Here is a 12831-nt window from a genome sequence, read left to right on the forward strand (position 1 = left end):
CATTTTTAAAGCCCTCCCCATGTTGAAGTGCTTAGAAATGTCAGTTCAAGAAAATAAGGTCATTTTTTACTCCTACCATAATTCAAGGTGTTAGTTTTGTAAATTGTTCTCACCCTGCAGCTTACAACTAACTAAAAAGTCCACAAATCAGGTAGGGACAAGAGTTTGGGATAAGGGTGTGGGTGGGGGAAGTCTTCAAATCAACCAGAAAAGCCAGATCACATCCTGTGTATCTGTGACTAATAGTCTTTCAAGGTGAAGAGGCCCCACATAAGGTCCTATTCACCACTTAGATCCCTCTTAAGACCAATATTAAAGGTGTAATTGAGGCCTAAGTGCAGGGGTGAAAGTAAAGCCAAAGACAAACCAGTACGGGGACCGGCTCCATCCCCCAGAAGGGGCAGGGCCTTGGGCGGAAGGGGCGGGGATGGGGTGGTCAGCGTCCCTCTGCCAGCCCTTCCACGCTGCCTGGCCCATGCTGCCTGGGGCTCCAGCGGCGATTCAAAGGGCCCGGGGCTCCGGCCACTGCCGTGGAAGAAGCAGTGGTGGCCAGAGCCCTGGGCCCTTTTAAATCGCCAGCCCTGGAGCAGCTGCTTCTTTTGCGCTCCCATGTCGGTGGCCCTGCCGGTAGGGTCCTGGCAGGGCCGCTGATGGGGGGCGCAAAAGGGGCAGCGACTTTAAAGTGCTACTGTGGCAGCGCTTTAAGCAGGGTCCTAAGTCAGCTGGGTATGGGCCGGTACTGGCAGCCACTTTTTACCGGTACACTGTACCGGCCCATACAGGCTTACTTTCATCCCTGCCTAAGTGGTAGGTAGGGCCCTGTGAGGGACTGCTACACTGAGGGTGAAATGTACTCTTAAACTCAATAAAAATCCTATTTGAATATGTACCAAAAAGCTTTCATAGGAATATGACTTAAAATTCCAGGCACTCCCCTCCTCCATGTCTCTTTTTTGATCCCTTTTATTAACATGTGTGTTAACACTGGTGCAGTTTTCAATATTTTCTGTCCAACAACACCATATTACAACAGAAAAAAGGTTAGGGACTCTTCTCTCTTCCCTCGCATGTAGACATAAAGAAAAGGAGGGCGGCCATCACCTCCCAAGCCTGTTTGCAATCCCTAGGTTGAGAACTCACGTATTAGTGTATCAGATGCATTTACCTCCATCACACTTCTTCTCTCAACTGGATAGTACTCTAATCCCTATGGCCATGGTGTATCAGAGGATGCACATAGTGAACTTGACAGAGGCGGAGTAATGGCCTTTGTTCATCTGCTGCAGAAAGGAAATTAAAGGTAAAAGACAAGTGGGGTGGACAGAGGGTATGTGTGAAAGGCAGAGTGAGAGTGTTAGAGGAAGATGAATTAAAGAAAAGCATGCGTATTCTTAAGTAAAATAGCTCTCAGCAGAAAGGATGACTAATCATTTCATAATTTGCAGCTTTGATTGTGTCATGCATTGTCTTTTTACATATCTGGTCTGTTCAAAGGATCTGATGATGCCCAACGGAAAATCGAACCCCATCACACAGCGGTGTTGGACGATGGTGACTGTGTTCAGTTAGAAAACAAGGTAATCCTTACCTGTCCTCATGCTTGGAGCTTATAACTCAATTCTGTAAAAGATTTTGGATGAGAATTATTAACTTTATTTCTTTGATTGGTATTTCCATCACACCTCCCCCCTGTCTTTTAATGCACAGAATGTGCAAACATACCATAAGAAATGTTAGGACCAGGAAGACGCCAGGCATCCGAGAATGCATGTCCTCTTCATAACTGGTCTTAAAACTGTTTTCTTATTTTTTCACTGTACATTAATTTCCCCCTTGCACTGGAAACACATCTAGATTAGAGGTGGAATCCTAACTGGGGAGCTTTGCCATTGACTTCAGTGAGGCCAGGATTTCACCCCAGTTTGTTTCAGCTCCTTTATAATCTGAAAATTCTAACTGGGACAAAGTGAAGTGTCCCCTTTCCCAAAGAAGGCAAAGCTCAATTTCATTAACCCTAAAAAAACAGCTAATCATAGAATCATAGAAGATTAGAAAGAGACCCCAGGAGGTCTTGAGAACATGACCTATGAAGGAAGGCTGAAAGAATTGGGTTTGTTTAGTTTGGAAAAGAGAAGACTGAGAGGGGACAAGATAGCAGTTTTCAAGTATTTAAAAGGGTGTCATAAGGAGGAGGGAGAAAACTTGTTCACCTTAGCCTCTAAAGATAGAACAAGAAGCAATGGGTTTAAACTGCAGCAAGGGAGGTCTAGGTTGGACATTAGGAAAAAGTTCCTAACTGTCAGGGTGGTTAAACACTGGAATAAATTGCCTAGGGAGGTTGTGGAATCTCCATCTCTGGAGATATTTAAGAGTAGGTTAGATAAATGTCTATCAGGGATGGTCTAGACAGTATTTGGTCCTGCCATGCGGGCAGGGGACTGGATTCAATGACCTCTCAAGGTCCCTTCCAGTCCTAGAATCTATGAATCTAATCCAACCCCCTTCTCAAAGCAGGACCAACCCCAACTAAATCATCCCAACCAAAGCTTTGTCAAGCAGGGCCTTAAAAACCTCTATGGATGGAGAGTCCACCACCTCTCTAGGTAACTCATTCCAGTGCTTCACCACCCTCCTAGTGAAATCGTTTTTCCTAATATCCAACCTAGACCTTCCCCACTACAACTTGAGACCATTGCTTCTTGTTCTGTCATCTGCCACCACTGAGAACAGCCTAGCTCCATCTTCTTTGGAACTCCCCTTCAGGTAGTTGAAGGATGCTATCAAATCCCCCACACTCTTCTCTTCTGCAGACTTAGTAAGCCCAGTTCCCTCAGCCTCTCCTCGTAAGTCATGTGCCCCAGCCCCCTTATCATTTTTGTTGCCCCCCCTGGACTCTCCAATTTGTCCACATCCTTTCTGTAGTGGGGGGCCGAAAACTGGACGCAGTACTCCAGATGTAGCCTCACCAGTGCCGAATAGAGGGGAATAATCACTTCCCTCGATCTGCTGGCAATGCTCCTACTAATTCAGCCCAATATGCCATTAGCCTCCTTGGCAACAAGGGCACACTGTTGACTCATACCCAGCTTCTCGTCCACTGTAGTCCCCAGGTCCTTTTCTGCAGAACTGCTGCTTAGCCAGTTGGTCCCCAGCCTGTAGCAGTGCATGGGATTCTTCCATCCTATGTGCAGGACTCTGCACTTGTCCTTGCTGAACCTCATCAGATTTCTTTTGGCTCAATCCTCCAATTTGTCTGTGTCACTCTGGACCCTATCCCTACCCTCCAGCATATCTACCACTCCTCCCAGTTTAGTGTCATCTGCGAACTTGCTGAGGGTGCAATCCACACCATCCTCCAGATCATTAATGAAGATGTTGAACAAAACCATTCCCAGGACTGATCCCTGGGGAACTCTGCTTGATACCAGCTGCCAACTAGACATCAAGCCATTGATCACTACCCATTGAGCCCGATGATCTAGCCAGTTTTCTATCCACCGTATAGTCCATTCATCCAATCCATACTTCTTTAACTTGCTGGCAAGAATACTGCCGGCAAGTTATAATCCCCAAGTGAGCATTTCTCGGCTGTTGGAGAGCCTCTGGTGAACAGAGGGTGATGATGAAATGAGGTGTGGCTGCTAGGAAGTAGGCCCAGTTGAGAACCTGGCCTGATGTGAATCTTAATCAACCCCATCTATATCCTATTGAGATCATCCTGCCTTCTTGCTGTGTTCTGACTCCACCTTGGGTTCAGTCCCACTCCTCGCTCACACTGAGAACAATCATGGGGTGGGCAGTGTGTGTGGCAGAGACTGAGAATGGGAAGTGATACACACGGAATCCAGAGTTGCTTGTGCTCAGACACAGGCTGGTGGGTGAGTGAAGGCTCTCTCTCTGCTTGGAGGGGACCTTCTTCTAAAACTCAAGGACAGGAATTTTGAAGGAGATAGAGAGATTTATTTATGCATTCACATGTATTCACTCCATCGGTCCCAGGCCCTAAGTGCATTGCAAGGTGTAAATAAAACAACATGGCATTGGTCATGAAAAGGGGCAGAGTCACAGCCTTGGAGACTGAGGTTTTCGATAGATTCACCAAACACATCCAGCATGAGTAGCACTAGCTTCCCTGTGCCACCTCCAATGAACTGGAGGAAGATAGGCATGCCTTTGCCTAACTAACCTGTGAGGCCAGATCTATTGGGTCTGCTCAGAGGCCAACTAACTCCACACAAAATGGCCTGGGTGGAGGGGGAGCTCCTTTATAAACTTTAGCCCGTGGTGAGAGCACTCATGTGGGATGGGGGAGACCACAAGTTCAGGTTCCCCCTCTGCTTCAGAGAGAGAAAGGATTTGTACAGGGATCTGCTGCCTCTCAAGGGAGTGCTCTAACCACTAGGCGAAAGAGTCATTCTTACTCTCTGGCTCCATTAATATTTAATTATTCAGTTAGAGTGGAATAACTGCAATAGGAAGGAGGGGGGATGGTTAATTTCTCCTTGTTTTAAGATCCAAGGGGTTTGGATCTGTATTCACCAGGGAATTGGTGAAGGTCTCTCAAGGCTACCCAGGGAAGGGAATTAGCTTTGGGATGGTGGCAGCAGACCAGATCTAAGCTGGTAGTTAAGCTTAGAAGTTTTCATGCAGGCCCCCACATTTGTACCCTAAAATTCAGAGTGGGGAAGCAGCCTTGAGGGAAACCCACATCAGAATACCCTGTAGCCTAGTGGTTAGGGCACTCCCTTGAGAGGCGGCAGTCTCCTGTTCTCCTCATCAAGCAGGGACAGGGGAACTTGAACCAGCTCCTCTACCTCCTCCTTCCCCACTCCCTGGCTGTTTTGGGTGGAGTTAGGCAGCCTCTGAGCACACCTACTGGATAGGCCCCGCATGTTTGTTAGTGGAGGAGTGCCTGTCTTCCCTTGGCTCGTGGTTCACAAGCAGAGATAAGTGCCTCCCTGCAGCCAGGACATAGGCACCTAACTCTGTGAGAGGGACAGAGTTTAGCACACACCCCTCTCATCCATCTCTCCCACTGGCTAGCTTAAGCGGCTCTCTGCTTAGCGTGCTGGCTTTGTGGATCACATTCTAAGGCACCTCTCTCTCCCCATTCATTGTGTAGGAAACCTAGACAATTAACTCAGCTTTGTGGATCACAGTTTGCTCTGTGATTTTTCTAAGTGCCTAAGTCCCTTGGTGGATCCAGGCATCAGTTACTCAGTTCCTGCATTTTGCGCAAGGATGGAAGGGGGGATATATAGGGAGAATAAAAGCGGCTTTAAGTCGCCTTGCACTCCTTATATGCTGGGGCCAGGCGGAATCTTGTCTGGCCCCTGCTGTAAGTTAGGCTAAGGGCAGCTCCAGTTTACACTCTACTTCTCATGGTCTCCTTTGGGTGCTGGGAAGTAGAAAATTGTCATAGTACATCTAGGCCACACTATGTCCATCAGAGACTGGAAACTGGGCCTCAGGGAGCCATTTCTGCTCACTCTAAGGCCTCTTTACTCTCTGACAGAGCAACGTGAGAGAACCTTTAGCACAACTGAGAGACAGCCCCTAGGACTTTGCCAGTATGGTTGCCAGCTTTGTAATATTTAAAAACCAGACACCCTTCACCTCCCCTTTCCCCTGAGGCCCCATCCCTGTCCCGCCCCTTCCCGCTCGGCCTCACCCTTGCCCCGCGTCTCTCCCCCCCCTGCGTGGGTCAGGAGGGACTTGCCTGTGGAACCAGGGTTGGGAGCTACAGCCACCTGATGCAGGTAGGAGGTGGCCCTGACTGAGTAGGGGTTGGCGCAGGTGATGACTCGGTGCCTCCCCACCTCCCCGGCCCACAGTAACTGGATTTTGGATGTCCAGTCAGTAGATCTGACCGGACACTGTCAGGTCCCCTTTACAACCAGCCTTTCCTCTTGAAAACCAGACACCTGACCATCCTATTTGCCGGAAAATGGAAACAAGGTATTTTGTGTCACTTATCACCAGAAATTTTATAGCACAAGAGATCTGATTAAAGCTCCAAAAATGCCAACATTTCATTTACATTTTTATGTAACTATGATGAGTTCACAGATATCAGGGTTTTTTCTGCATTCCACCATGATGGGCTGAATTCTGTTCACGTTACTCATGCATGTGGTCCCACTAACTGCTTAGGGTTTGGCCTGAATCTAAAATGCACATGGGGAAACCAATCTTACATCTTCTGTTTCTGTTATAAAGTACATCATCTTCAAAGAAATGTAATTGCCACTTAGATATAATCTGACCTCCACCCCAAGGTGCAGCCATGGTACAATCTGTTACCAAAGCTGTTCAGTTGCATGAGGCTACTATAGGTGAGGAATGTTCAGTCAGATTTCTTTGCTAGCCTGTGAGCTCTCAATCAGTAGCCACTTTGATTACCTTACTGTTACTGTTAGGGTGACCAGACAGCAAGTGTGAAAAATGGGGATGGGGGTGGGGGGTAATAGGCGCCTATGTAAGACAAAGCCCCAAATATTGGGACTGTCCCTATAAAATCAGGACATCTGGTCACCCTACTCGCTGTAGAATTTTAGTGTAATCAGTAAGCAAATGACTGCAGTAAAAACCCAGCAGATAGTATATCAACTTTGTTGATCTTATTCCCTGCTGAAATATGTAACATTGTTCTGACTGAGGGGTAAGTTAAATGCCAAATAAATCTACCCTGTCTGCAGCACTAGCAATGCAGAAGTCATGGATAGGAGTAGCCATGTGGATTCTCTTGCTTGCTCATTAAGGGGAATCACTTGTAGATAGTGAGCAAGGTTAAGGATGTTGATGTGACTTGCAGTCTTGTCTTTCCTTGACAAATCATATGTTTGGCATGGTCCAAAAGTGTTTATTCAGTTGTGCAATTGGTGCAGTCTACACCCTTGTGTCCCGTGACAATTTTGCAACAGCAATACGTGCCTTTAAGACAATGAGGTTCTATTATTGTAATTTCCTCCTTGCAAAGCATCCAACAGTTCATCTCTTTAGCTTGCAGTCTCTTCAGTATGCAGCAACACATTTGTTCACTGCTCCAGGGCACTGGGATCATATTACACTTTCCTTGCTTATTGTACATTGACTGCTTATCAAGTTGACTTGGAATTGTTCATCTTGGTTTTTACACCTTTAGTGGCTATATTTGTTACCTCCTCCATAACCCTCATCTGGACAGGTAATTACATTCTGACACCACTTGCCCTCTAAGGACCACAGCAGAGTATCAGATTCCAGCATGTGACCAGGTCTTTGCTATAGTGGGCATTGGATGTGGAATTCACTCCACCAGAAACCTGCCTCTCCTCCTCTTTTTCCTGTTGTCCAGTACCTTAACTCTTTCATCCCCATATTTTTCTCTTCCCCTCTCTTTTATGTTAAATTTCCTCTTAGATTTTTTTACAGTGAAAAGCGAGGGGGTTTTATTCTATTTTATAACATTTGAGGGTATTTTTGAAATAACAAGAAAAACAAAATAATTGTGAATTCATTTCACCACTTTGTAGTTAATGTTTGGTAACTATTTCAGCTGTGTTATGACTACATGTCATATAAACACATGTTAAGGGCCACATGGTAGTGAGCCCATGCACAGACCTGCAAAGGGGAGAGAATACAAAGAGCTTCCATTCTCTTTTATCTCCTGGGTTGCAGGAAGCCACAATTATAGCTAGGGCCCTACCAAATTCACGGCCATGAAAAATGTGTCATGGACCGTGAAATCTGGTCTTTTGTGTACTTTTACTCTATAATATACAAATTTTACAGGGGAGACCAGTGTTTCTCAAACTGGGGGCCCGACCCAAAAGGGGGCAGCAGCAGGGTTCCAAGGTTATTGTAGGGGGGTCATGGTATTGCCATACTTACTTCTGCACTGCCTTCAGAGCTGGCTGGCCAGAAAGTGGCGGCTACTGGCCAGGCATCCACCTCTGAAGGTGGCACTGCCAGCAGCAGCATAGAAGTAAGGGTGGCAATGGGTGGCCGGAGAGTGGCGGCTGCCGGCCGAGGGCCCAGCTCTGAAGGCAGCAGCAGAGAAATAAGGGTGGCAATAGCATACCATGCCATCCTTACTTCTGTGCTGCTGCTGGCGGTGATGCTGCCTTCAGAGCTGGGCTCCCAGCCAGCAGCTGCCGCTCTCCAGCTGCCCAGCTCTGAAGGCAGCACCACAGCCAGCAGCAGCGTGGAAGCAAGGGTGGCAGTATCACAATCCCCCTACAATAATCTTGTGATGCCCCCCCTCTATACCCTTTTGGGTCAGTACCCTACAGTTGCAACACTGTGAAATTTCAGATTTAAATAGCTGAAATCATGAAATTTATGATTTAAAATCCTCTGACCATGAAATTGACCAAACGGACTATGAATTTGGTAGGGCCCTAATTATAGCCATTGGTGTCCTGATCAGTGGCTCTGTGGGCTAGTGCCTTTAAGGGTATGAGTTGCATCAAAAGGGCAGAGAGGAGGCAGGGTTTTGGAATACCACTCCTCCACAGCAGCCAGTAGCTCTGGCTTGCTACAGATGGGATATTGCACCCTCTTCAGCATAGGGACCATCTCCTTGGATGTGTATGTACAGCGCCTAGCGCAATAGGGCCCTGATCCTCAGGAAAATCTCGCTGGGTGCTACTGTAATAAATATGAAATAAGGGGTGGCACAGCAGTTGTTGTCTCCAGGAGATTTGGGCATAGTGTCTCCCATAGAGAGAGCTGTTTGAAACATGTCAAAGTATTCTACATTTTGATGATTTATTTCTGCCTTTTTTTTTTTAACCAGCTCTCCTCCTGGATATTCCTGTTGGGCTGTATGGGCCTTGCACTGCCCTCTGTTCTGGGCTAGGCCTTAGGGCCAGATTATGCTCCTATCTATACTACTGAGCAGTGAATTCAGGTTATTGTCATTCATATGTGCTAAAGCTGAACAATCATCCTGCAGATATCTAGGGCCCTGATCCTGAAAAGCGCTTGGTACAGATAGAATCCTGTGCTGGCACAGCGCCCCATTTCTCTGCCTGCATTCAGGGGTCCACCAGCATAGAGTAATTTGTAGGATCAGGGCCTAAATTGGTTGTTTGACCATTAGTAATAAAAAAATATATATATACAGATCAAACTCAGCACTTAGCTTTACATTTCCAAAACACTGTTCTAGTATGTCTAGAGTGAAGTTTCTGGTTGCAACAGTCATGATATTAACAACAGTTTTTCACTAAAACCATCTTTTAGAAGTTTAATAATGTGTGTCTGTTCATTGATAAACCTAAAATCAGCATTTAATTGCTGTGTCATAAATATCTTATTAAAGCTAAATTAGATCCTTATTTGAGACACTTGAGATAATGACCCAATTTTTCTTTTTCCTTGTAATTGTAAGGAGAACAAAAGGTCTTCTGTGTGTGGATTAGTTATAGGGACTGTGTAGATCCCCTCATAGGATCAATTTACAAATACTTGCTTAATGATTTTAGCTGGGAATTATGTTAGCTTCCTGAACTTTGCTTAGTACAGAAACTTGAATTGGTGCAGAATCCTATAATTAATGGTTTCAAATGCAAAAAATGTGATGAAGGCATATGTTATTTTGAGGTCAGGATTAATTAACTGCTTCTATTGAGCTCATATTTTATTGTTGATAATCTAGGGCCTGATCCTACACATCCCTTTTCATGTGAGTAGTCCCATTGGTTTTGATGGACTACAGTGAGCAGGCTTCATAGAATCATGCCCTAATGTTTTGCTACATGTCTCTGGATTAAGATGATTTTTGTTTCCAGTGCTTCTCTTTTTGTTTTGTTTAGCATGTGGAGCTGTTGGTCTGGACCCGTCCTTGGGTATAATCTGTTGTTAAATACCTGAAAGGAATTTATTTTCTCACCTGAATTTTCACACTAAAGTATACACATGGGGAGATACTATACAGAAATAATTTGATACCAGAGGAAAACTATCTGTTCCTTGTTTTGTCTGTGTGGCACCACTTCCCCCCCTGTGCTCCCATGAGGCCTGCTGTGGCACAGTGCAGCACTGACTCTACCACTGTTTCCCTCTTAGTCCCAAGAACCATCCTGCAGCACACCTACCTCTGCTCAGGGAAGCCCTGTCAAGTAACTGTCTCCAGTTCAAAGAGCATAAAACCAAAGGGTCTTCTGTTGCTTCTGGGCTACCTTTCACCATGTCCATTCCTACAGTGCTGAGGTACAATGCTGAAGGCCCAGCCCCGACTTGAGCCACTGGCCTCGGGATTTCTTCTCTGGAGTCCTTTCCCTAGTCTGGTTCTCCCCGGACTGGATACTTATTCCCAGGCCATCTGTGGGGAGGTTGGTCTTTCCCAGCCTCCTCCAGCCATGCCACCCTCTCCTTCCAGGGCCAGTCACAGGAGACCCCTTCTCCCTGTAGTTCTCTTCCAGCTGAGGCTCCCCGCTCCCCCATCACCCAGCTCTTCCCCCGCTGGGTCTGATATATGAATTGAGCCACCTGCTCCCCAGCCAGTCAGGATCAGTTGCAGAGGCTAATCTGTGACAGGCGAGGCTGAGCCTATCTCCCCATAAAGGGCCAGCCAGCCTGTGACAATCTGTAAAATGTCTAAATATAATCTATAATAACATAATCTAAATAGATGTTGCTATTTAATGCATTCCATTTATCAATTTAGGGTCCTGAAATAAGCCATTTTGTCTTAGTCGCTGGTGAGCCGATTAAGGAATCTGTGGTACAACATGGTAAGCATTTCTAGTAAACAAACCACTGGTTGGTTGGTTGGTTGATGGTTTTGTCTTGTAAACTAGCAGAAAGAATTCAAAGGATGTGGGCCATCTCCCATACCTGACAGCTTTTGGAGCCTGGTATGTTCCTCTCCATCACAAATACAGTGATTGAAAATGAAAGTCAGTGCCTCCCATGTTCCCCAGCCAGTTTGTTTGTATATGAGATAGTGCTGTTGGACTCAAGGTGTGTTCTTTGTATTTCTATATTCTAAAAATATAATATACTATATTTTTTAAAGTACCGTACTTTTCACTTTTATCATGTTTTCCATCTATTTTTTTTATGAAACATTTTAAAAATAACATGAACCCTGAAAAAAATCTCATGAAATCCATTAGGGTCTTCACTATTGCTATTGATTTTTTTTGTGGGGGAGGGGATGGAAGTGCTCAGATACTAGCGCAATGGGTGACAGTTGTGTACTGGAAAATGAAAGACATCTGAGTCAGGACATGGTGCGGTGGGCAGGGGGAAAGTTGGGAACCATGGGTGCAGATAGTTTCCTAGAAAATCAGTTAAGTTTGAGTTTTTTCACACTTCTGTTGACTCTCTTTGCTTTGTCCCTGCCTTCATTAAAAACTTTAAAATTTGATTCAAATCCTGTTAAAGTCAACAGGAGATCTTCTCTTGACTTACATGGGCTTTGGGTCAGGTTCTTAAAGGGGAGTCTAAATATAACTTTCTGAACCTGCAGCATTTGACTTCATTTTGTAAATACGATGGAATCTGTGGCCAGAAGGAAGCATTGACCTGACCTCCTCTGTAACAATACTGTTGAGAATTTCTGCACTACTACTAATACCTAGCTGTTAATATGGCACTTTTCATCAGTAGATCTCAAAACGCTTTACTAAGGACATCACTATCTTTATCCCCATTTTACAGATGGGGAAACTGAAGCACAGAGAGGTGAAGTGACTTGCCCCAGGTCGCCAAGCTGGGAAGAGATCCCATATTTTCCAAGTCCCAGTCCAGTGCTCTAGCCACTAGGACACACTGCCTCCCCACATTAGAGCACACTGAAGTAGTGCCTCCGAAGGGAAGTTTACAGTAAAGCAAACAGGGTCATGTGCTGTACTTGGGATGGATAGCAGTGTGGGAAGGAGAGCAGAGAAGCCAAATGTTAAATGAGGCGTTTCAGTTTAAAATATTTTTAGATTAAATAGTATTTGAATTAAAATGATTGGTTAATTAACTGATTATAATGTAGTGGGAAAAGGCACTACTCATACAGGGTGAAATTCCCCTTTTGGCAAAGGACCTGTTGAAACCCTATGATTCCCCTTGCAAATGGAGGGGAGGAGAGGGGAGAAGAAGGGGGAGAAACAGTGGAGAGCAGAAGACTCAGCACATCCTGCCTGGGGAAGGGAACTCCATGCCATCCCTGAATGAACCAATTCAGCAAGGTCAAGCCACAATCACTGGGGACAAACTGGTTGGCAGGGGTAGAATGTTGCATTTCAGAAAACAGGTGGCAAAAGACTAAAGCCACAAATAATATAACTGTGTGTGTTCCAAAAATAATTTCTCTATTAAGTAACAGATCACAGCTGAAAATATTGGATTAAAATTATTTTCTATCCTAGGGCCGTTTGTGATGAATACTCAGGAAGAAATTATACAAGCAATTGATGATTACAGAAATGCAAAAAATGGATTTGAGAGAGCTGCCACCTGGAAGTCAAAGATAGGAAACCAATGATCTGCAATGTTAAGAGTGTAGCTAGGTGTTTCATATTTGCATCATTAGGGTCTGATCCTGCAAACCCTTACACATGTGAGTAGTCCTGTTGCCTTCAGTGGAACTACTCATATGAATAAAAATTACTGGATCAGGCCAGTAGCATATACTTAATATATCTAATTACCAAGGCGTGTATGTGTGATTAATGTTTTTTAAGGGTTAATGCTACATTTTTTGCATATATATATATATATATATATGCAAATATGTGTGGAAAGTGCATTAAGTGATTTTGTTTTGGTGTACAAAAATATATTTCTCTTTTGCTGCAATAAAGACTCTCATTTTAAATCTATTGCTTCATAAGGTCTCTTTAA

General features: G+C 45.0%; 1 protein-coding gene across 5 annotated transcripts in view; it reads left to right on the forward strand.

Annotated features, from left to right (window-relative positions):
* PIR (pirin) overlaps nucleotides 1-12809 on the forward strand; it is a 92564-nt gene extending 79755 nt beyond the window's left edge. For all 5 annotated transcript variants that reach the window (XM_054007210.1, XM_054007219.1, XM_054007238.1 and 2 more), the window contains 3 exons: nucleotides 1495-1577; nucleotides 10658-10724; nucleotides 12357-12809. In XM_054007210.1, the coding sequence (XP_053863185.1) occupies nucleotides 1495-1577; nucleotides 10658-10724; nucleotides 12357-12472 (266 nt within the window). In that variant the 3' untranslated portion in view covers nucleotides 12473-12809. The remainder of the gene's footprint in view (nucleotides 1-1494; nucleotides 1578-10657; nucleotides 10725-12356) is intronic.
* The last annotated feature ends 22 nt before the right edge of the window (nucleotides 12810-12831 follow it).

This window comes from Malaclemys terrapin, chromosome 1 (assembly GCF_027887155.1).
Source record: "Malaclemys terrapin pileata isolate rMalTer1 chromosome 1, rMalTer1.hap1, whole genome shotgun sequence".
Classification (NCBI taxonomy): domain Eukaryota; kingdom Metazoa; phylum Chordata; order Testudines; family Emydidae; genus Malaclemys; species Malaclemys terrapin.